Source organism: Episyrphus balteatus, chromosome 2 (genome assembly GCF_945859705.1).
Source record: "Episyrphus balteatus chromosome 2, idEpiBalt1.1, whole genome shotgun sequence".
In the NCBI taxonomy this organism is placed as follows: domain Eukaryota; kingdom Metazoa; phylum Arthropoda; class Insecta; order Diptera; family Syrphidae; genus Episyrphus; species Episyrphus balteatus.
Genome location: NC_079135.1, coordinates 67005995 through 67030801, shown reverse-complemented (window position 1 = coordinate 67030801; position 24807 = coordinate 67005995). Strand labels below are relative to the sequence as shown.

At 30.9% G+C, this 24807-nt stretch overlaps 3 protein-coding genes across 3 annotated transcripts; 2 read left to right on the top strand and 1 right to left on the bottom strand.

The window, feature by feature from the left end:
- The first annotated feature begins 1180 nt into the window (after positions 1–1180).
- LOC129908577 (protein doublesex-like) lies at positions 1181–2304 on the top strand. Its single transcript, XM_055985177.1, has one exon. It carries the CDS (start codon positions 1363–1365, stop codon positions 2161–2163), a length of 801 nt encoding a protein of 266 aa, XP_055841152.1. The 5' UTR covers positions 1181–1362; the 3' UTR covers positions 2164–2304.
- Positions 2305–16145: 13841 nt separating this feature from the next.
- LOC129908575 (endoplasmic reticulum-Golgi intermediate compartment protein 2) lies at positions 16146–19296 on the top strand. Its single transcript, XM_055985175.1, has 6 exons — positions 16146–16388; positions 16460–16615; positions 16690–16982; positions 17056–17353; positions 17421–17570; positions 18985–19296. The coding sequence occupies exons 1-6, from the start codon at positions 16265–16267 to the stop codon at positions 19215–19217; spliced, it is 1254 nt and encodes a 417-aa protein (XP_055841150.1). The 5' UTR covers positions 16146–16264; the 3' UTR covers positions 19218–19296.
- LOC129908576 (alpha-ketoglutarate-dependent dioxygenase alkB homolog 7, mitochondrial) lies at positions 19227–23900 on the bottom strand. Its single transcript, XM_055985176.1, has 5 exons — positions 23688–23900; positions 23453–23625; positions 23215–23382; positions 19516–19721; positions 19227–19451 (listed from the first exon to the last, which is right to left on the bottom strand). The coding sequence occupies exons 1-5, from the start codon at positions 23824–23826 to the stop codon at positions 19334–19336; spliced, it is 804 nt and encodes a 267-aa protein (XP_055841151.1). The 5' UTR covers positions 23827–23900; the 3' UTR covers positions 19227–19333.
- Positions 23901–24807: the final 907 nt, after the last annotated feature.

Here is a 24807-nt window from a genome sequence, read left to right as displayed (position 1 = left end):
TTATTTAATTTAGAAATTAATTTCAGAGTTTCAATTACAATATAATTACTTTCAAATTCCAAAATATTTAATTACAATGCAATAATCTTTGTAATTTCATAATGTAATTACAGTAAAATTACACGGTAATTTAATTGTAATTGCATTTCGAATTACATTTCCATTGTAATGGGAAAGTAATTCGATTACAATGCAATTACCCTGTAATAACATGAAAACATGAAAAGTAATTAACGATTCGATTACCCAACTCTGGCTGTCATCAACAAGCGTGTTTATTTACAGCTGCGGAACCGGACTCGCACTGAAAAACGAAGGCAGCGACCCCTATCCATGTATATGGCGTTACAATGTATTAGGTATAGGAACAAGCACTCCATATATTATATCCTCTAAGGTGTGTACCTGTACACTCGACTGAAGTTATATTTTTCACTCACATGAATTCACTAAGTAGGTTCATACCATAAAAAAAAAAAAAAAAAAAAAAAAAACGGTTTTACTATTATGAGCGCTAGATGGTTCTACTTGCTAATTCGTTTGACATTTCTTTTCAAAAAGTAAATTTTCGTACCCCAAAGCCTCAAAAGAAGTATAGCTTCAAAAATATTTTAATTTTGTACTTTTGCAAAAGGTGGTGAATGTAGTTAAGACTTATTCTACTTAGATTATAAATTAGACTATCAGCCCTATTCTGCTATTCGATTCACGTGAAAGTCTATAATAAGAAGCGTTTAAAAGGCGATTAAAACTAAATTTTAACAATTGTTTTTTGTTCATAATTTCTAAAACAGACGGGAAATGTTTCAAAAATTGTGTATGGATTTCACAGTTCGTTTACCACGTTTATAATTATAACAATCAAAAGTTTACACCATTGCATGAATACCTATATTATCCGTAGTTATACTGCACTCCACCACAAGATGGCCACAACTTGTAAGTTTTCATGGCAGCACTATAAAATAAAATTTATTTCACTTGAACATCTCTCTCGTATTAAAAGAAAAGAAAGTGTAATAAAACTGTTATACAAATAATTCCCCATGTCCACAAGTACAACAGCAGCACCTCACAAAATGCATCGTTGGCATCATTGTGTTCACAACTTAAATAAAACAACTCTAGTTTGTAAACCAACATCATTTGGCATTGAATTTTGACATTGACTTTTCATTTTGACGGCAGAGAATATTACAAATTGCAACACTGTTCGAGCAAATGCACTTCTTGTTCTTTTGCTGCTGCAAGGCTAAATTGCAAAAATAAACAAAAGCTACTGAGAAACAAAGAGTATATACAATTTTTTTCAATTGGATTTCGTAATATTTTGTGTGCAATCGAGTCCATTAAATCGCAATTATGTCAAATTTAGAGGTTTTTAACTCGCCAACCGACAAAAATAACGAGAAGCCGTCCTTCTCCACCTCCACCTCCGACAGCCCCTTGCCATTACGAACACCAAACTGCGGCCGCTGCAGAAACCATGGACTTGAAGTTGCTCTAAAAGGCCACAAACGCTATTGTGAGTTTAAAAATTGCAAATGTGAAAAATGTGTTTTAAATGCCGAGCGCCAAAGATTAATGAGCATGCAAACTGCATTGCGCCGCGCCGAATATCAAGATGAAGCTAGATCTAGTTCCTTAGTTGAACCCATAACAGCATTACCAATGCCGTCGTCAATGTCCATACCAAAACCTGTTGCTAATCAGACTGTCCCTGTTCTATCTTCTCCTTATGAACAATTTAATCCAACAACTCCCCCACAAGAGCACATTTTTAAACGTCCTTCTGTCCTTCCACCGGATCCCAGACTATCCGAATATCTAGCAAACTCTTATTACTTTCCACTTGGTCGTCCAATTCCGGCACCAGATGTTGTTCCAACCGGGATATTTCCACCACCTCTTCATCCATTCGATCCGACTAATCCATTTGCACATTATCGTCACCCAGAAATTATGTTGGAAAATTGTCGGAAGCTGCTGGAAAGGTTCCATTATCCGTGGGAGATGATGCCGTTGATTTATGTGATATTAGAGGATGCCAATGTGAATATTGAGGAAGCCACTCGACGCATTGAAGAGGGACAGGTTGTTGTCAGCAATTTTTGTCGCAAAAATAATATTAACTTTTATGATGCTGGTACACTTCGAGGCTAATTTTTTTTTACTAAATTGATACTTAATAATTAATAATAATTAAAAAAAAAAACTTTCTTCATACAATTTTTTGGTGAATTGCTTGAACACATTTAATTAGCTAAATACAAATAAAAATAAACATTTCTTATTCATCCTTAACAGTTTTGTTTTAATTTGTTAGAAAAAAAAGCTTTATTTAAAGGGTAGGTTCGGAGGGATGTCATATAACTATATCTACATTCATTTTGTGTGTTTGTCGTGGTCTTACTTAAAAAAAAAAAAGAAGTTGATTTCGTTATACATACAAAGATAAGCTTGTTCAAGATCTTAATGGGGGATTTTAACTTATTCCGAATTAGGTTCTGATTGAAGGGCAACATAAATTGTATGGATAAAGAGGGATTTATAAGTGTAATCAGATACGATCAATTAAAGTTAATTGAACCGATTAAATGTTGTACCTTCGAGCAGAGATCACTCGACTTTTTCTAACTGAAATCATTGACTTTATCTTGGAACAAATTTTCTTTTTTGTAATATAACCACACATCTTTCGGCTCTGGAGATGTGTTACTAAGTATTGCATTTCTGCTTCAAAAGAAAGACAAATAACGAACAAATAACATTCAAATTGAAACGGAAATCTAACTTGGCTATCAAAATAAAAAAGATTCTAATTAATGTAAGTATTTGGGTTAAACACCCTCTTATTTAATCAATTTAATTGATTAAAATATTTTCAAAACGTCCTAATTAGTTACTTAGAATGCTGATTTTAATTGATTGAATAATTCAATTAGTATTTAATTTTTTTTTTTTTTGTATTGTTTGAATACCTACAACAACAGCAAAAATTTTCCCGGTTTTCAAAATTTGTGTAATATTTTGTATAAATATATATGTACATAATATGTAGGTAGGTAAGTGTCGATAGTATACACTCATCAAAATTATCTCTGACAGCTTATTTTAACGGCACGTGTAGGAAAGCTTTTTATTTCTATTACATCTGTTTCCTATAATATAGTGAATGTGTAATAAGCTATATATGTATTTTTGTAAGTTGGTTGCCTCTCTACGCCTGGCAGCGCAGCGGCTGGCAGGAGCTTTTGCTATTCGAATATTAAAACACAAAAATGAATAAAGAACTATGGATTTTCAAGGCAACAAAGAATGAAAACTATTTGTTTACTAAGTGAAAGTTTAGTTTTTATTTATTTATGTTTTTTTTTTTTTTCTTCTTTGCTTTTTGTTTAAACATTCTTATAAATTGGTTGGTGGGGTTAATTGTGTTTGGATTTGGGTATAGGTATTTTCTGGTATAAGTTTTAAAACGCAGGCGGTTTTAAAATTTTACTTTGATTTATCAAAATTATATGGTTTTTAAATCTTGTCAATTTAATTCTTAATTTTAATGTAAATAAAAACTGAAGTTACAAAAGCGATAATACAGAAAGAACTATTGCAATTATGATTTCAAGTGCTTAAAATATGAACGTGCTAAGTGGCATTTTACAGTTGGATAAATGATCGTTTAAGGTGATTTTGTTATGTTTTAATATGCAAAGTAGGCAGTTACATGTATGAAACTCAACTTCTTCAAAGTTCAAGCAGAATCTAAATGGCATAGAGAAGAACCTGTTGAAATAGTAATATAAGTTTTTTATACATACATATATGGACCTTTATCTGTGGGAAAATAAGCTACTCGCTTAGATGCAATCTGCATTATCTAAATACCTACCTCAATTATATACTATGATGGTCTCCAAATATAAAATATTGAATAAAAATGGTAATACAGAATTAAATTGTTTGAATTATTGGGCGTTTTTATGCATTCATGATAAAAATTTTTATTCTTATTTTTCATGGCAAATGAAATTCCAAATGTTTGAAAAAAAAACATTGAAAATAATTTCAGTTTAAATGGAAATAGGAACTAGCTTCATCCTATACATTTAGCTTTATTAGATTCATCACTTCTTTTTAAATCACCTAAATGATTCGTCAACAAGATAATTATATTATATAAAAAATATTAATATTATATATAACAAAATAAAAAAATTAGGTACAATAAAAATAAAATGTTCTCAAATACATAAAAAATATCAATCTTAAATTTATACAATTTTAAATCTTTTTCTTTTTTTTTTTTTGCAATAGTATTGGTCGACTTTCATAGAAATTTAACTGTTTCACCTTATAGCTCTGAGATCTGACACTCTACTAATAAAGATACCATGATTATAAAGTTATACCACATGTGTGTCAGGGAATACCATGCTAAAACTAGGCGAAAACCAGTGTATGGTTTTAAGCATAGTATGGATGGTATCTATACTAACTGTGAGTCACAGGTATTACATTTAGTTTAAATATACTAGGTCAAGGAGCTAGAAAGGACTGTAGTAGGTATTTTGGATGCAAAAAAAGACTGCGGACTTGTAATATGATAAAAGAGTGGTTTCAGTCAGATTTGATGAAATTCGAAATTGTTTACTCTTCAATTTAACACAAAATCTTCAAATAGTATCAATTTGAATGATACATTTGTTGTTTTTTATTACGACCAACAACAGGTAGAACAATGCCGGTCATACTAGCTGCTGAATTCAACGAAACAGGGTTCGAACAAAAATTAACACAATTACTCCGTTAATATATATATATAAAAACGTCTTAATTTTTTTTTCTCTCTAAAAGATGTAATCTTACTGTACAAACCGTTATTGTTTATAAATAAACTTAAATGTTTACAGTTAAATCTTATTACAGTTAAGCTATTAATAAAAAACAAAACCCTGAACCCTCTGAATTCAAATTGCAATATTTTTCGTTCTGAGTTCAACTTAAAAACTTTTCTAGTTTTTTTGAAAATTACAATAAAAATAAACAGACAAGTTTTTAAATTTTAAAATAATAAACCAGAGTCAAACTATACGAATTTTTGTAGGGTGCTGTTCTAAATTAAAAGTTGGAAATTGAGTTTTATTAAAACTTCGAACTTAAAGTTAATTTGCAAGCAATCTTTAAGTAAGGTGTTTTTAGAAATTTTACAAAACCAGCATTTAATCAAAACCATAAGGATTCGGAATGAAAAAGTAACCAAATTCTGAGAGTGCTTAAGTTGGTCTTTCAGCATATTTATATCGTTTTGACCATTACTTTTGGAACACCATGTAGGTATAAGGTCCAAAGCTGTCTACAAACGCCACCACAATCGCCAAACTTAAAAAATGAGTTCGAATATTTATTAGAGCACACCGACTTAAAAAATAATAATGATATTATATTCTAAGAGCAGGCAGCATATTTTGGCAGTTTTGATATAACCAAAATTCGAGTGTGCACATATCTAGATATGCACCACAGTATGTCAACGGAACAAGTCTGGCAGTGATCTTTTTCAGCTTTCCCTTGCCAGACGCATCCAAAGAGCAGCAAAAAATCAATTTTTGACGTTTTGGTATAACCGAATAAATGATACACCAAAAAATCATAAAAAATCCCCTGATTTCGAATCTGTGGGTACCGAAAGTTTCTTTTTCAGCTTTCCCCCCGCCAGACCGCTTTAAAGCATTTTTAAGTGCATTTTTCTAATAAAAAACCTAATTACTTATTTTCTGTTAGGTATAACCGTATGATGGTAACAAATTAATATTCTATGTCTATTCCAGGTCTAGAAAATATAATTTTAAACCAGCTATTTTTCAGCCTTCCCTCTGCCAGACTCATCCAAAGTGCAGTCAAAAATCAACTTTTGGCGTTTTGCTAGGTATTACCCCAATAAATGATACACCAAAAAATCATAAAAAATCCCCTGATTCATAAACGTGGGTACCAGAAGTTTTTTTTTAGCTTTCGCCCCGCCAGACCGCTTTGAAGCATTTTGAAATGCATTTTTCTAATAAAAAACCTAATAGCTTATTTTCTGTTGGGTATAACCGTATGATGGTAACTGATTAAAATTCTATGTCTATTCCTGGTTTAGAAAATATAAATTTTAAGCCAGATATTTTTCAGCCTTCCCTCTGCCAGACGCCCTTAAAGGTTTCCCAAACAGGTTTTTCCATAGAAAAAACACCTAGTTTCTGTTTTTTTCTTATAAAATTGAAATAATATTTTTTTGTTTACAGTAACCATATGATGGCCAAATATTAACTTTCTCTGCCTTTTCCTGATTTAGATAATGTAAGTTTAAGCCAGTTTTGTTTCAGCCTACCCTCTGCCAGACGCCCTAAAAGGTATCTCAATAGTACGGGAAAGTTAGATTTTGCTATATGGGGCATGGGGGTCTGGGAAAAAATCCGAAATGCATTTTGTCTTCAGGGATTAAAAGAGCATAAACCCAGGGATCGAAAGAGTCTAAAACCCCATTTTGTACAACCGCACCAAGAATCATTTTGTTTGTCCCTTCACAAAAAATTGCAATTTTTTGAAGTTTTTTGCCTACAGATCGAAAACGGTCTGTCAAATCGAAAAACCAATATTGTAACAAATGAAGGTAATTAAAAGATCTACAACTTTTACAACGAACAATTTTTTTAAAAAACGCTCAAGTAAAAGAGATGCAAAAATAAAAAAAAAACACCCTAACTTTTAAACCAAAGGGATAATCGAAAAATGTTATTTAACATATATTGTAGAAAATTAAATTATTTCAAGTTTGTCATACATTGTTTTTTCTGTAGGTTCAAAAATACGCGAGTTATGTGAAAAACTAAAATTTGTATTAAAAAAAAAATGGCGGCCAAATGACTCTTGGTGCGATTGAACAAAATTTGGTTTACGACTCGTGTCTTTATGCCTTTCGAGCCCTGAAGACAAAATGCATTTCGGATTTTTTCCCAGACCCCCATGCCCCATATAGCAAAATCTAACTTTCCCGTACTATTGAGATACCTTTTAGGGCGTCTGGCAGAGGGTAGGCTGAAACAAAACTGGCTTAAACTTACATTATCTAAATCAGGAAAAGGCAGAGAAAGTTAATATTTGGCCATCATATGGTTACTGTAAACAAAAAAATATTATTTCAATTTTATAAGAAAAAAACAGAAACTAGGTGTTTTTTCTATGGAAAAACCTGTTTGGGAAACCTTTAAGGGCGTCTGGCAGAGGGAAGGCTGAAAAATATCTGGCTTAAAATTTATATTTTCTAAACCAGGAATAGACATAGAATTTTAATCAGTTACCATCATACGGTTATACCCAACAGAAAATAAGCTATTAGGTTTTTTATTAGAAAAATGCATTTCAAAATGCTTCAAAGCGCTCTGGCGGGGCGAAAGCTAAAAAAAAACTTCTGGTACCCACGTTTATGAATCAGGGGATTTTTTATGATTTTTTGGTGTATCATTTATTGGGGTAATACCTAGCAAAACGCCAAAAGTTGATTTTTGACTGCACTTTGGATGAGTCTGGCAGAGGGAAGGCTGAAAAATAGCTGGTTTAAAATTATATTTTCTAGACCTGGAATAGACATAGAATATTAATTTGTTACCATCATACGGTTATACCATTGAATAATTATATATAGAAGTGACACCGATAGTTTCTAGCGCTACAGAATTTTATTTTTTTCGGCAATCAGATGTACTAAAAAATCCCCAGAGAGAATGGGGCTTGTCTTAGAAAATTATTTTTCCAAAAATTTGTTTTTAAAAAAGGAAATTTCACAAATACAAACGTAACAAAACAAATATCAAATAAAAATAAATTGTATCAACACGTCGACATCCTATAGTAGACAAAAAAATAAGGAAATTTTACTCACACATAAAACATAAAACAAATATCAAACAAAAATAAATCGTATCGACACATCGACATCCTATAAATGAAAAAATAAAATAAGGAAATTTTACTCATACATACAAAATTACACAAATATCAAACAAAAATATTGAAAAGTTAGTTGACATTATAAATGTATCCATAGTAACTCGAAACTAAAAACAAGAAATTTTGTATTAACGACGAGAATTTGAACAAAATTAAATATTATTGTTGTATATCCTAGGCACGTTATAGCTTATAGGGCATGAAAGTTACCCTTGTTTCAATAGTCCTATTAGCGTAGGTGACAAGGTGATTGCTGTTTAATTTTGCTTTCTGAGTTCGTATCCCCACAGAGATTGCTATTTTTTTTATATTATATTTTGTTTTGGAATATTATGAAATGCGTAACAATTAGAGTCTTTTTTTGCTGAATCGAAACTTAAGCATTTAATTACAACATAAATCCTTATGTGACAGTTTACGCCGAAGTCAAAATAGAGCCTTAAAATTTATGTTCAACATGAATTATTTAAGGTTCGTTTCAGCTAATGGCCCTTAAAGAAAAAAAGAAAAACGTTAAGAAAAACTCAATGTAATAATTTAAATGAGGTAAGAGCTCAAACCAATAAGTCGTTTTGGCTCAAACTTTTTGTTTATTTTTGATTCCAAGGAGGGAAATTTAAAATTTTTTAACGGCACCAAACTAGAGATGCTGCAAATAATGATTCGGTCGAATAACGAACATTCGACCACGCTTATATGTACAGTGCGGTTCACTTGGTTAGACGCACCAATTTTCGTTTACATAAATTTCATTTTTTTTTGTGTGTGTTCAAGAATAACCAAAAAAATTGTATTTATTAGAATGGTTATTTAGTTCTTAATAGAAAAACAAAAAGAATTAGTGGGTGAGTGGAAGTTAACGGTACTTTTTAGTCCTTCTTGTCCTTGATGTAAGAAAAAGGGCAGCTTTTTTCGGTTCACATGATTAGACGCACACCTTAAATTAGTTAGTTTGGCGAGATCTATACAACTGATTTTTAAGATATAGTAGTTTTTTTTGAGATTTTCAAAATACTTTAATGCGAATATCTCAGAATCCTGACGTGATAGAATTTTTTTTGACTTCGGATTCTAACTCATCACATCAAATACTATAAGACAAGTATACTTTTGTTTCTAGGAGAAAAAAAAGCATTACAAGGCGGTTTAGTGAATAAGATATTTATAATTAGAAAAATAGTATATAAAATTACAAAACACGTAAAAATTTTGTTTAATGTATTTTATTATGGTTTTCTTTACATATCCCTCTGTAGGCAGGTAGGCACACCTCTTTTTTTTGACGTGATAGGCACACGGGTGCGAATTTGGTTTATGCTTTTTCATGTCGCTAGAACTTTTTTCGGTCACAATATTTTATAGAGAATCAAGCATGAAATTAATGTAGAATATTCCGAGGAATTCGAATATTGTATTCACATTTCCGAAAAAAAAAATATTTTCACCCTTATAAAGAAACTTTTTTGTGACTACTTTTTTGAAAAATCGTAATTTTTTAATTTTTGTCCTGCCATATTATGAGGAATAAGTACTTCAAATTTGAGCTCAATGCGACAAGTAGTTTTAATTTTATACAAGTTCAAATGAATCTAAAAGGATGATTTTTTAGAAACTACCCACATTTTTCAAAAATCATTTTTACAAAAATGGTACCTGATAGAATTTTTCTGAAACCAGATTTAGATTTAAGAAAATCTAATCTTTCATAATATCAAAAAGTTATTTGAAGGAGAAAAAAATAGTTAAATTTTGCAGACCAGTGTAATCAAATTAAAGGTTCACTTAAATATTTAACTGAATTATACATATTTCTCTCAACCAATATAAACAATTTAATACTCAGATTAAAGGCTAAAGCTCGGCTAAATTTAATACTTGAGTTTCATAACCATAAAATTTAACCGAGCATTAGCTTTTAACCTGAGTTGTTTTTATATACTAGCCCAAAAAGTTTAAGGAACAAAGGAAAATTCGTGATAGCTCCAAAACAAGTACCAATTCGATTTGATTTTTTCTACTAAGATAGATTTTTAGAAAAAAAAAATTTCAAAATCGTTGGAACCTTATAAATAAAAAAAAAAAAAAACTCAAAAATAAAATTGGTATGCAATTTTGTAGAAATTACTAATCCAAAAACTATTATTTTCCCAAATTTTCTTTCTGTTTTATATCTAAACTATATAAATGCTTTTGTATAAAAAATTCGTTGAAATTAAATTGGTAGTTTGGCACGGTTCTACGGTAGGTTAATAATAATTTTAAGAAATGTCCATGATTGCCCAAAAACTATTATATAATTTTTTTAAACAAAATCACTGGTACCGTTTTCGAGAAAATTAAACATTTCCTAAATTGGTTTATGACAGGTATCGTTATTTTTGATAAAAAAAAATTAGTTCTAAAAACCCCTATGGAGATTCTGCAAAAAAATGCTACATACCAAGTTTGATGTTACTCGGTAGATCCATTTAGCTGTTCCTTTGGGAGGTGGCAAAGTACTACTAATAGTTAACTAGCGATTTTCAATGGAACGCACTTTCAACGAATTCAATACAAATCGTATCCACTCTAGAAGAAGAGCATGAGTAGGTAGATGATAGTACTAGATTAAACAAAAAATCTACTATTAGCAGACTACCACCTCCAGTGGAACAGGGCTATAGTAATCCCATGTCTGATTGTTATCTCAACTTTTTTTTTTGTACGAATGCATAGCTTGACTATATCATGACAAAATAAAAAGCATGTAAAAGCTACATTCTTCTAGTTTTAGAATCTTAGAACCAAATATGTATTTTATTTCAAATGGTGAAATAGAAAAATCATTGGAACTATCCCAAAACCACATTTTCTTGCATTTGCGATCAAAATATGCCCTTTTACCTTTTGAGTTTATTTTAACATTTTATTTATAAATATCGTTTAAATTTTAGATAACAAAAATGTTTTAATTAAAAATAAAGAAAAGTATACAAAAATGGTACGAAAAGATTTTTTTTTCAAAATTTAATATTTTATAAAAACTTTTAATTTTTATTTGCAGTTGCAAATTTGAACAAAGCCGTATATCCAGAGTCCTTGTTCGCAAACATAAATCAGTTTAAGCAAATAAACGAGGTTGTTTCGTATTGTATTAAAATACTTTAAAATAATGTGAAATATGGCCATATTGTATGAACTTGATCCCTACCTACTCTTGCATTATGCGGTTTAAGAAAATAGTAAGTATATGCCACAGTGCATGTGGAAAACATTCAAACAATGTGAACTACAACTTTGGCCTAGATATTATTACAAAAAGCACCCTAATCAAAATTAAATAAACACTTCTATAACTGAAGAAAATCTTCTTCTTTTCGTTAATAAAAACAAAAAACAAAATCCTTCCAAACATACATAAGAATCAAACATTCAAAAATAAATATTCAATTCAAAATAATACAAAAATTTAAAATAAATTCAATTTCAATATTACAGAAACAAAAATAAACAAACACACTACTAGCACAAAACAAAACTAATACAAATACACCAAATATAAATAATATTGTAAATGTGGTTACTTAGTAACCAAAAGTCCTTTTCAGGGATTTTTCGGCCATCGAATACACAATCCTAGAACGATTGTGGCGCCACCCCTCAAACGATTGTGGCTCCACCCCTCAAACATAGCGGACGTTTTTTCCGGTGTCACTTCTATATATAATTATTCAATGGTTATACCTAACAGAAAATAAGTAATTAGGTTTTTTATTAGAAAAATGCACTTAAAAATGCTTTAAAGCGGTCTGGCGGGGGGAAAGCTGCAAAAGAAACTTGCGGTACCCACAGATTCGAAATCAGGGGATTTTTTATGATTTTTTGGTGTATCATTTATTCGGTTATACCAAAACGTCAAAAATTGATTTTTTGCTGCACTTTGGATGCGTCTGGCAAGGGAAAGCTGAAAAAGATCACTGCCAGACTTGTTCCGTTGACATACTGTGGTGCATATCTAGATATGTGCACACTCGAATTTCGGTTATATGAAAACTGCCAAAATATGCTGCCGGCTCTCGGTCTATTAGGATGAGGAGTAATTGAAAACTTTTTCTTCAGGATGAATTGTCTCTTTTTTTATTTTATGGAAGTCATATCGCGAGCACACTTTGATGTGCCATTAATACGTTAAATTATGTTTACGTAAGAGTGAAATTCTAATTTTTGCAGATGATATGAAAATTTACTAAAGCATAAGCTCTGTGAATGACCGCATATCCTTGCAAGATGATCTTGATAGATTTGCTATTTGGTGTACAAAGAACGGTTTAAATCTCAACCCGACTAAATGTCAGACGATGACCTTTTCAAAGAAATAAACTCCTAGTCTGTATGATTATAAGATATCTCATCACACTTTACTCCGAGCTCCGTGAAGCCAGAACTGCGACCTCAAAATTTTTGAACCAAATTTGCCTAATTCGTTTGTCCACCGTTTGTCCATGTTTGTCCACCCAAAATTTTCGTTTGTCCACCCTTCAAAAAAAATTTTAGAGCAAATTCTTTTTTTTTATAGGAAGTCTGAAAAATTAAAAATTGTCTAAAACGCTCAAATTTAGAGATAGAAGAATAAACCAACTGCAATCGTTTGTCCATCTCGAGTTCTATATACATACCAAATATTATCGTTTTTCCACCCCCCGTTTAGGAGCAATTCCAAAAACAAAAAATTGAAATTCCCCTAAAATTCTCAAAATCAATTTTTATCAAAAATTCAAACTGCAGTCGTTTGTCCACCTTGAGTTCTTTACGTATACCAAAAATCATCGTTTGTCCACCCTCTGTTTAGGAGATATTCCAAAAAGAATTTTTTTATAGCAACTCTCAAAAAAGTACGCATACACCACAGTGTACCTCTACTTAAAATTAAAAAATCCTCAAAAATTCAAACGGCAATCGTTTGTCCACCTCGAGAAATCTATACAAACAAGAAATCATCGTTCGTCCACTTTACGTTTAGGAGATATTGAAAAAACAATTTTTGTACTGAAAATTTCAAAGTCCCAAAAAATCTACAAAATTTGACTATTTCAAAATTTCAAATTTCTGTCGTTTGTCCACCTCGAGTTCTATACGAATACCAAAAATCATTGTTTGTCCACCCTACCTTTAGGAGATATTCAAAAAACAATTTTTGTACTGAAAATTTCAAAGTCCCAAAAAATCTCCAAAAATTGACTTTTTTCTAAATCTATACAAACAAGAAATCATCGTTCGTCCACTTTACGTTTAGGAGATATTGAAAAAACAATTTTTGTACTGAAAATTTCAAAGTCCCAAAAAATCTACAAAATTTGACTATTTCAAAATTTCAAATTTCTGTCGTTTGTCCACCTCGAGTTCTACACGAATACCAAAAATCGTCGTTTGTCCACCCTACGTTTAGGAGATATTCAAAAAACAATTTTTGTACTGAAAATTTCAAAGTCCCAAAAAATCTAAAAAAAAATTGACTTTTTCAAAATTTCAAATTTCTGTCGTTTGTCCAGCTCGAGTTCTATACGTATACCAAAAATCGTAGTTTGTCCACCCTACGTTCATAAGATATTCAAAAACAAAATTTGTACTGACAATTTCAAAGTCCCATAAAATCTCAAAAAATTGACTTTTTTCGAAATTTCAAATTTTTTTACGTATACCAAAAATCATCGTTTGTCCACCCTCTGTTTAGGAGATATTCCAAAAAGAATTTTTTTATAGCAACTCTCAAAAAAGTACGCATACACCACAGTGTACCTCTACTTAAAATTAAAAAGTCCTCAAAAATTCAAACGGCAATCGTTTGTCCACCTCGAGAAATGTATACAAACAAAAAATCATTGTTCGTCCACCTTACGTTTAGGAGATATTCAAAAAACAATTTTTGTACTGAAAATTTCAAAGTCCCAAAAAATCTCCAAAAATTGACTTTTTCAAAATTTCAAATGTCTGTGGTTTGTACTGAAAAATTCAAAGTCCCAAAAAATCTCAAAAAATTGACTTTTTTCAAAATTTCAAATTTTTGTGGTTTGTCCACCTTGAGTTATACACGTATACCAAAAATCGTTTGTCCACCCTTTGTTTAGGAGATATTCCAAAAAAAAATTCTATTGCAACTCTCAAGAAAATACGAGTACACCACAGTGTACCTACTAAAAATTGCAAAATCCGCAAAATTTTTGTTTACAAAAATTTTAGCACTTATTCTTATTCAAATAACTTAGAACTTTAATTTACCAGACTAACTTTAACTATTTATATGAACTAAATACATACAGTAGCCCAAAAAATTTTAGGAACAAACAAAATTCGTGATTCTTTTTTTAGTGATTTTTGATAAGCTGTTTCTCAATGAAAAATAATCGTATGATGACAAAACAAAAGGCATGTGAAAGCTTCATTTTTCTTGATTTACAATTTTAGAAGTAAAGATTTTATTTCAAATGGTGAAATAGAAATAGAACTATCCCAACATCAAAATTTTCAAAATTTGTTTTGTTCTTATTTTCTCTTAAGGAAGTGGGACATTTTTTTTTTGATAAAGTGATCATTATTTTTTGAATTCATTTTGCTTATTTGTTTTTAAAGACTGCATTTACAGTCTTCAAACAAAAATTCATACTCTTGAATTAAACTACTCATACCTCAACAACGGAACACTTTATAAAAAATGCAAGGATACATTTGAAACACCTAATCATTTAATTTTCTAAAAAAATAAAAATTCTTACTGAAAAATTAAAAATTGTCAAACAAATTTTTGGCTTTTCATACGATTTTTGGATATTTTTTTTTCCATGTAATTAGTTAAAGTCAACCTAGTAATGAGAGAGTCCTTAGTTGTTTGAATAAGAATAAGTGGTAAAATTTAAAAAAAAAATTCTTTTTTTGGGGATTTTATGGGACCTTGAATTTTTTGTTTTTTAAATATCTTCTAAACATAGGGTGGACAAACGACGATTTTTGGTATATGTGTAGAGCTCGAGGTGGACAAACGACAGAAATTTGAAATTTTGAAAAAAGTCAATTTTTGGAGATTTTATGGGACTTTGAAATTTTCAGTACAAATTTTGTTTTTTGAATATCTTTTGAACGTAGGGTGGACAAACGACAGAAATTTAAAATTTTGAAAAAAGTCAATTTTTGGAGATTTTATGGGACTTTGAAATTTTCAGTACAAAAATTGTTTTTGGACTGGACAAACGACGATTTTTGGTATATGTAAAGAACTCGAGGTGGACAAACGACAGAAATTTGAAATTTTGAAAAAAGTCAATTTTTGGAGATTTTATGGGACTTTGAAATTTTCAGTACAAATTTTGTTTTTTGAATAAACGTAGGGTATACATACATGTATACATTTCTCTAGGTGGACAAACCATTGCCGTTTGAATTTTTGAAAAATAATAATTTTTGAGGACTTTTTAATTTTCAGTAGAGGTACACTGTGGTGTATGCGTACTTTTTTGAGAGTTGCTATAAAAAAATTATTTTTGGAATATCTCCTAAACAGAGAGTGGACAAACGATGACAAACGACGGTATACGTAAAGAACAGTGGGCTCATCAGTTAGATCTGTCGTACCCTTACTAAGACGCCTTATTTTGGTCGATGTTTACCGACACTATATAAAACTCACAGCATGAATATACTGTGAATTATAATATTCTAAGGGAATTTGTTTAAATTCAGACACTTAGAAAAAAAATGACCTAAAAAGTGAAAAAGTGGGAAATTTACATAAGTAAATTTTTTTTATTTCTTTCTACCGCTATTTATTTTTGGAAAAAAAAACTACAAAAATTGTTTATTGAACTAAAATATAAGCCTTCTGCATCATTATTTTTAATTTTGTGGTCGGAAAAGAAAGCTTATATTTCGGTTTAAAAAACAATTTTTGTAGTTTTTTTCAAAAACAAATCGCTCTAGAAAAAAATAAAAAAAATTGTACTTATGTAAATTTCCTACTTTTTCACTTTTTAGGTCATTGTAGTTATGGCCTTACTTTTGTACTTTTTAAAAAAGTACATTTTTTTGTTGTATAACAGTTTAGTTGAGGTTGTACTTAATGGGATATCTTGGCAGCACTTTTCTACCTTCATTTGTAAACCCAGATTTTACTTTCACCAAATTTTGACATTCGGCTTTTCCACACCGAACCGATAACAAATGTCAAAAAATTGATTATGTGGTAAATAAAAAAAATATAAGCTTTATTTTCTTGTACATTTTTTTAAATAAAATATAAAACTAAATGGCGGAAATAACATCAATAAGATATAGAGGAAAAAACAACATTATCGAGCTTGCCAAAAATCTTGATGCTTTTAAAAAAGTACCAGAAAAATACACTGAAACAACAGAAATAGGTGGAACGTGTAAGTTTGTTTTGCTTTTTACAAAACTATTATTCTTTCCTAAATTCATGGCAATTTTGTTTTCTTTTTAGTATCTCTGTTAAGTCGATTGTTAGTTGTTTATCTCATTTACAAAGAAGTTTCTTATTATTATGATGCCAATCCAGTTTTTAAGTTCAAACCCGATCTCGATATGGACGATAAAGTCCAATTCCATGTTGACATCACAGTAGCAATGCCATGTACTTGTAAGTTTATTATTTAATGTTTTATTCTTCTTTGTTCAAAATAAACTATACCTACTCTTCTCTGAAATCATCAGCACTATCTGGTGTTGATTTAATGGATGAAACACAACAAGATGTGTTTTCTTATGGAACTCTGCAAAGAGAAGACACTTGGTGGCAAATGAGTGACGAAGAAAAGAGTAATTTCGAGTTGGTTCAGCACATGAATGTTTTCTTACGAGAAGAATATCATTCTGTTGCTGATATTCTTTTTAAGGATATCCTCAAGAGTACTGATGTCAGTGATGTCCCTGTGACACCAAGAAAAACCAAGGAAAACGAACAGCATGATGCTTGCCGATTGCATGGATCACTGGGAATCAGTAAGGTGAGGTTTCTCTCAAGAACTCATTAAATTCATAGACATCCGGATTAGATCTTAATACTTTTACTTTTGAAAGGTTGCTGGAGTATTGAATATAGTTGGAGGAACCACACCTATCGTAGAACTTGTTGAAGATCATTGGATGATTGATTTTAAAAGAACTCCTCTTAACTTTACACATCGCATAAATCGTCTTAGTTTTGGTAGCTTTTCAAGGCGCATTGTACAACCTTTGGAAGGAGATGAGCGAATAATAGACGAAGAATCCACTACAGTGCAATATTTCATTAAAATTGTTCCAACAGAAATTCAAAATACATTTTCAACATTCAATACGTATCAGTATTCAGTTACTGAAAATATCCGCAAATTAGGTGAGATAAAAAAAAATTCCATTGCTTACTAAAAAAAAAATGAACCACTTACAAAATGAACTTTTAGATTCTTCAAAGAACTCATATGGCTCAACAGGAATATATTTCAAATATGATTGGTCTGCTATAAAGGTTATTGTTCAGAGCGATAGAGATAATGTGGTGCAATTTGCAGTAAGACTTTGCTCAATCATCGCGGGAATTGTTGTTCTTTCTGGTAAATACTAATTTATTTTACCTTTTATTTAAATGTATTACTTTGTAATAATTTTTTAATTATAACTCAGGTCGTAACTTTTGCATGTTCCTTAAATTCTACAATACAATTCCCCCCACGAAATTACAATTTGTTAATTAAGATTAAGCTTCAGGATGCTCATAAATCTCATTTCTTAACAAGGGCATTTGCCCTCTGCTTCTTGTTCCCTGTGGTTTTTCAGCAAATCCTCGATTAATAAAGGAACAAAAAAGTTATTTAAAATAAGTTTGAAATTCATTCGTTAAAAACTATTCTTCAACTGGTTATTTAAATAAGCAGTAGTTGACAAGAGGCATTTTATAACCAGATGCTGATAAAATTATTATATATTAAGAAAGGCCACCTCGAAGTAATTTTCTTACACTGCACTGGTTAAATTTTCTATGGAAAGTTTTCTGGTCGTGTCTATTTTGTATTTATTCATAACCGATTATAAGATACAAACACGAAATTTACTAACTTACAATAGTGTACAAATTTTATTCTTGCGTGTTCTTTCGATAGTAGACTTTCAAGAGCTAAAACCGCGCTGATGTGATCCAATGTTGAAGATGCCTATTTATGCAGTTGGCGCTGACAAAGCAATGGCCTTGAGTGAATAAGGCAGATGGTACTGATATTCCACTCATCAAGTCTGGTTTCCTTTTTGACCAATTTTTACAGATGAGCTTGGTGAAAGATTTGTGTTCTTCTTCTTCGGCGCTGCTATCATCTGAATGTCGGAGGGATCATAACTCCCACGTATCTATTCACTCTAGTGATCTGCCTTTGAGGTTCGTCGTCGGTTTGACCTCAGAAATCGGCTACAAGCTTCCCGGTTTTGTATTATTTTATTCCTGAATGCTGTTGTTTTTGCATTTGCTTTTACCATGAGTTCTTAGAACTTCCTTTTTTCTTATTTCACGGTCGTATTTGGAACTTTGAACTATTAAAAAATATTAATTGCTTAATTTTTGTGAAATAGATTAACATGTATTTTGGATGCGAACTATTTTCCCAAAGAGTCTAGTTTTAGTATACTTCTCCTCTTATAGAGATGTTTCGACAGTACAGAACCGTGATTAACTTTGTAGAAACAGAAGCAATAGATCTAATTGCAGGCTGGCTGTCCTAGAAGATACCTTTTGCATATCACGTTTTTTCTGAGCAAAGACAAGTATGTGCAAGGCTTACACATACATAAGTCTAGTTACAGTAATTTCTAGGCTCCCTTGTATCTTCTTCTACTTCTAATTCAATCAAGCTTTGTAACTCCTCCTGTCATACGAAGCATCTTTATTTCACCTGCTGTTAACTTACTCAATTTTCTGTACATCATCCAACATTGTAAACTATTTTTTATTAATAAGATTTTTATAACTTTTTCTTTCAGGAATCATTAATTCTTTGTTAGTAGCTGTTCAAAAAACAATTTTAAGTTTTATGGCTCCTCACGTCATGAAAAATGAATACCGTGCACCTCTTATGAGTGATATCCCACAACAAGTTGCTGTTGAAAATAACCTAATCAGCAATGCAAATCGAATGGCATCAAATGTGATGCCAGTGATGGTGCCAGTAGTGTCTCAGCAACATTTTATCTCACAAACTAATAAAATTAATTAAGAATCTCAATTAAAACTTCCAATATTTTATATTAATTTAATTTACAATAAATAAATTTATTTTCTGATTAAAATTTTTTTATTTGTGGTCTTCTATTTTTAATTTAAATAATCCTATTATGGATCATTTCGACAAATAATTGATATCCTTCTGCCTTTTTTAACTGGACTTCCTTTAAAATTTGAATTCTCATTGGAGAGAATTTCATGAGTAAAGTTATACCTAGCCGAGTGACTGGAATGGTAAATTTTACTTGAAAAGAAAATTTTGAGGAAAACAATGCGGAAATTTCTATTACCTCATTATGTACAAAGAACGTTGACTTAGCAGAATATCAGCATAGAAATTTCCTTTTAACACAGTAGTAGGCTGATTTCTATATTCATCATCATTACTGTCGTTTTGAACTGAATTTCCTTGTTGGTATTTTTTTTCATCCGTGCGAACAAGCCTCATAACAGCATCAGATAACATACTCATTCCCGAAATCGTTGTGCCGCAATACTATTGATCAAACTTGAACAATTCGAATGGAGCAATTCTATCTAGTGGAGTAACTAAAGCTCAAAAAATGGCAATATTAGGGAACACGGCCGAACAGCTCTGATTTTGATGATCATTTTTTTTTTTTTCAAACGTCAGTAATTGAAAATACTTTAACTTCTATAGATTGAAAATTTCCGTTGTTGCCGTTTTGATTTTTTAAATTTAATTGAATTTAATTAATTTTGCTTAAATTTCTTAAATGAATTGTTGCCAAAAGATTTGCTAGGAAATTAAAGGAAAAAAACTATAAGGGAGTGAGGGACAATCGTCCATCGTTTAAGCGATAGATGCAATTTTCTCATAAATTGACTTCAAACACAAAAACAAATATTTGATTACAACGCGAGCACCTACAATATTAAAGTTTACATTTTTAAAAAGCTAGAAGCATTGAATCAAGGGGCACGGTAGTGCCCAGCCAAGTTCTCTAGCAACTTTGGCACTACACCCTTATTTACAGGAAACAACTCAGGCCATTTTCGACCCCCCTCTAACTTCCACACCAAAGATGCCAGAAATAACCTTTTCTAATACCAACAGAAATCGGGTCTCAAAAATTTCGTACTTAGGCGCTGTCATTTATCCTCTGTTTGAAGATATCAATCTTGACGGTGCGATCGATAGAACTCAAGATATAAGCTGTTTAATAGCCTGTTTTCACCAGAGCCCAAATGAGATAATTACGCAAATTATCTCATTTCGAATGTCGCATCGACAAGATTGAATTTTTCAGGCTTTGGGAAGATGACAAAACATCAGTCTTAATACATGTTCAGAATGTGAATTTGTGTTAATTTAGCCTACTTACGTTATTGAACCTCCCCGAAAACCATAACAGGCCGCGATTTAAAGCTGCTAAAATTTTAAATTCGTTATACGAATAAGGCTTTAATACTGAATACTCACATTTTGGATATACTTGCACTCTCAAAATTTGCTGTGGGATCGCGATCTAATACCAAAACACAAAATTTAAAAAAAATCATTTTAATAAAAAAAATGTTTTGGTTGGACCAACCTAACTATTTAAGGCCTCAGTTATAGCTATCAGTAAAATCCATCAGTAAAAATTGAAACATCAGGAATCTGAAATGTTTTACTGATGAGCGTTTATAGCAACCAGTAAATTTACGTCACTAAATTAAATGCTTATTTGACATTCGCTCCCCAAACAATTTTTTACTGCTAATTTTTCTGGTCATTGCATCAGTCATTTTTTTAATGATGGCACCGGAACAGTTAAAAAAAATGAAACGCCATCAGTAAAACGAAATGGAATTTTTTTTGGCATTTGCCAGTCAGCTGTTCAGTAAAATGAAATTTCATTAGTAAAATTTATTAAATGGATTTGTGAATAAAATTTAACACTAAATGCATTGTTTCTTTTTCAACTTATTTCATCAATATTTTGCTCAAAATAAAAGTTTAAAGTATTCAAAATAGCAAAACAAAATTTTTACTGACGGATTTTACTGATAGCTATAACTGAGGCTTAAAGATGATTTATTGACCAATTTAGAGTTTATAACTGAGGCCTAAGGGTATGGAAAATAGGTGTTTGCCGACTTTTCAAACACTTCGGCACAAGAATTTTATGTAGGTATTAGGTTTGTTGAGAAACGATTTGTGTTTTTATTGGAAATAAATAATAGAAAAGGTGGAACGAAGTCCGCCGTTTCAGCTAGTTTAAATATAAAATTATTTTATATTCATTCAATAAGCAGGTGGCCATGGCACAGAGGAATGAGTAGATGACTTCAGAGCCAGACATCGTGGGTTCGAACCCAACGGTCGACTCAGAAGTTTTTTCTAAATCGCCAGCTTAACTGAAGCCACCTGTGCGATAACATGAGACAATTGTCAACGATGTCTCCCCCTCTGTGCCACGTAGTTATGTGTTATATGTGTTTCTGTTGTTCTTTCTTTCTTTGTCTTTCTCTTTGTTGTATTAATGTCTTGTGCTGTATCAGCAAAATGGACTAAGTTTCCGAAGCTGTAGTGTGTGTCTAGTCCGTAGATTTATCTTCGGATTAGATTAATATGTAATGTAATGTAATGTATTCATTCAATAGCCCTTATTGTTGAAAGTTAAATAGCAAAAGTTTAAAGTTCTTATTTGCCAAAGTCTTTAAGAAAATCAATTATTTCAATGCAAAAAATTCAGTTTTAATCAAAAAATCCAATGAAATTGAAGTAAATTTAGTTTTTCTTTTTAAAACTCTATTATATATTATTTTTTCCTCTTATGGCCAAAATTTTTATTTAAATAAAATTATATTTTACTACGAAAAAGTTTTAAAAAATGTCATTTAACATTTTTTAATAACTATTTTTTTTTTTCCAAAATTTTGAGTTGAGGACCATTCTTTCAAAAACTCTTGATTAAATTTTGTGTATTCAAATTTTACCGATAGAAATGAGATTCTGGCTTTTTAAAAACGTGTATGTAAATATTGTAGGTGTTGCCATTGTGTTCGAAATATTTTTTTTTTTTTTTTTTTGAAGTCAGTTTTTTGAGAAAATTGCATTTCTCGCTTAAACGATGGAAGATTGTCTTTTACTCCCAAATAGTTTTTTTTCCTTAAATTACCTAGAGAATCTTCTGGTATAATTTATTTTATGAAATTTAAGCAAAAAAATGGTTTTAATTTAAAAAAAAAAAAAACAATACGGCAACATAGGCAATTTTTAACCTATTGCGGTAAAGTATTTTTAATTACACTGGTCGGCAAAAAACAAAAAAAAAGTCGGGAGCAAGAACTTTATAAGGTGATTTTGATTGACTTTAGTGTGCTGAATTCAAAACTGTCTACAGATTTTTTATATCACGTCTAGTTTTTGAGCTATACTCATCACTATTTTCGCTATAAAGCTTCAAAAACTAATTTTTAATTGAGTTTTTGTTTATGTTTAGTCAAAAATATATATTTTCCGTAATATGTTGCTCTTTATAAGTCCAAATCAGAAGACGCAAGATGGAATTTGATTCAAAAAACCATTCATTATTTTGAAAAAAAATAATCAAGATTTTGAGATATCTATCATAAATTTCTTTTTTCAATGTCTTTGAGAAAAAAAATAATTTTGAAAAAATATAAATACTTTTAGGACGTGTTAATATGGCGTTTTGAGATTGCATAAGTAGTTTTACAAAAAAAAATTAACGGTGATGTAATTCGATGTCATTTGTACCCAAAAAAAAAACGCGTTTTTGACCTATTAATATTCAATTATTTCAAAAACGTGACGTGCCAGTGAAATTTTGACTTCAGATTCGGACTCAGCACACAAAATTCCTCTCGAAAAGTAGGGTTTGGTTCTTGCTCTATATCCGTTGCCGACCAGTGTTACCCATGTTTGAAAAAAAAGATCATCAAAATTAGCTGTTCGGCCGGGTTTCCTAATAATTTGCTTCAGTTACTCCACTAATACGTGATTTTGGATACCTTACCCTAGTACTGTCTACGTGTGGCTTTATTACACCTTTTTCATCCAAATCTAAGACATGAACATACTGCATAATCTCCCCAACGAAAGCTGTCGAGCGAACTCTTTCGATTATTTCTCTATTATGAGGATACCAATTTTTACGTTCGGTTTCACGGAAGCCATGAATAGCCTTCGAGAGTTTATAAATACAATTTCTACTAATTTAAAATTTGAATTCAAAAGGATCAAGAACTACTTACATCATCCCAGTGGTCAAATTCATAGCGCAACCGTTTCATATATGGCTCGATTTCTTCAAAAAGTTTTTGTTCTTCTTCGATAGTTATAAAATCTGGAATTAATCGCATGTGTTTCAAGAAATCAGCTTGTTCTTTTTCGGGCCAAATTCCATGGAATTCAATAAACTGATTACCTTTAAATGTATTTTAATAAGCAATAAACCGTCTAGGGAAAGTAGAAGCAGTATCAACTTACCAACCGCCTCATTTGTATTCAGAGCAGTAGACAAATATTTTGCGGCATTCGCATTTTGTAGTTTATTCTTCAAAATTAGCTTGCTTGATAGAATTATATTTTTTATAAAATTTGTGTTTTTAAAAGTTAATGTGGTCATTATTCCAATTTTAAAACTAATAAAAAAAAGAATTTTTTACGTTGTTATGAAAAAATATAAAAGAAAAACAGAAACAGCTGTTTTCCTTGAACGAAACCGCGTTCAATAAAATTCAGAAATTCAGTCAAGTGCGACTGGCATTTATATGGAGGGTTAAAACAAGTTTCAACATCACTTTTTGGACTGTTGTAAACCCAAAATGAGTTGAAATGAGTTTCGTACTATTAGGTGTGTTTTTTATTACCACCGGTCTTAACTGGACAAAAAAAACGCCTCGGGGCTTAACCTGAAATCTTGGCAGCACTGTATATTGAATGTTCCGAAAACAGCAGACACAACAAAAATTTAGAGTTGTCATATTTTTCGCTTAATTCACTTTCTTGTATTTTTCATATATGTTTTACAAAGAGATACAAAAATGTATGCTAGCAGAACTATTTAAATACATTTTGTCCTTCCAAACGTGAGTTTTCACGTTTTTAAACAAATTCTAAACAATTTATGAAGAAATTAGTTTGGTAGCACAGATTTAAAACTCTTCAAAAAGTTAAGCCCAGAGAAATCTCCGGGCTAAACAACTAAGCCCAAGGGGCTAAGGTGTTGTTGTATTTAACATGTACATCTTTTTTTTTGTCTAGTTAAGACCGGTTGTAATAAAAAACACACCTATTATGTCGAATTCCTTTCAATTTTTTGAATCGCCTCAAAAAAATCGAATTTTTGGTGTTAAAAAGTCAGCTATTACATGAAGCCTCAAGAGGCGCGCCTCTTTTCAAACGTAATGAGTGCAAAAGAGAAAAAAGATGAAACAAAAAATTATCCGACCAGAGAGTCGTGGGTCGGAATTCTGAGACTCTTTTTTGACGTTTCTTTTTCCACTTTTCCTTTTTTCAACATTCTCTTTCATTTCTTTTTGCTTCTTGGTGCAATGCAACAACAAATTTTAAATCAAAAGAGAAATGTCAAATTTGAGTCCTGGAC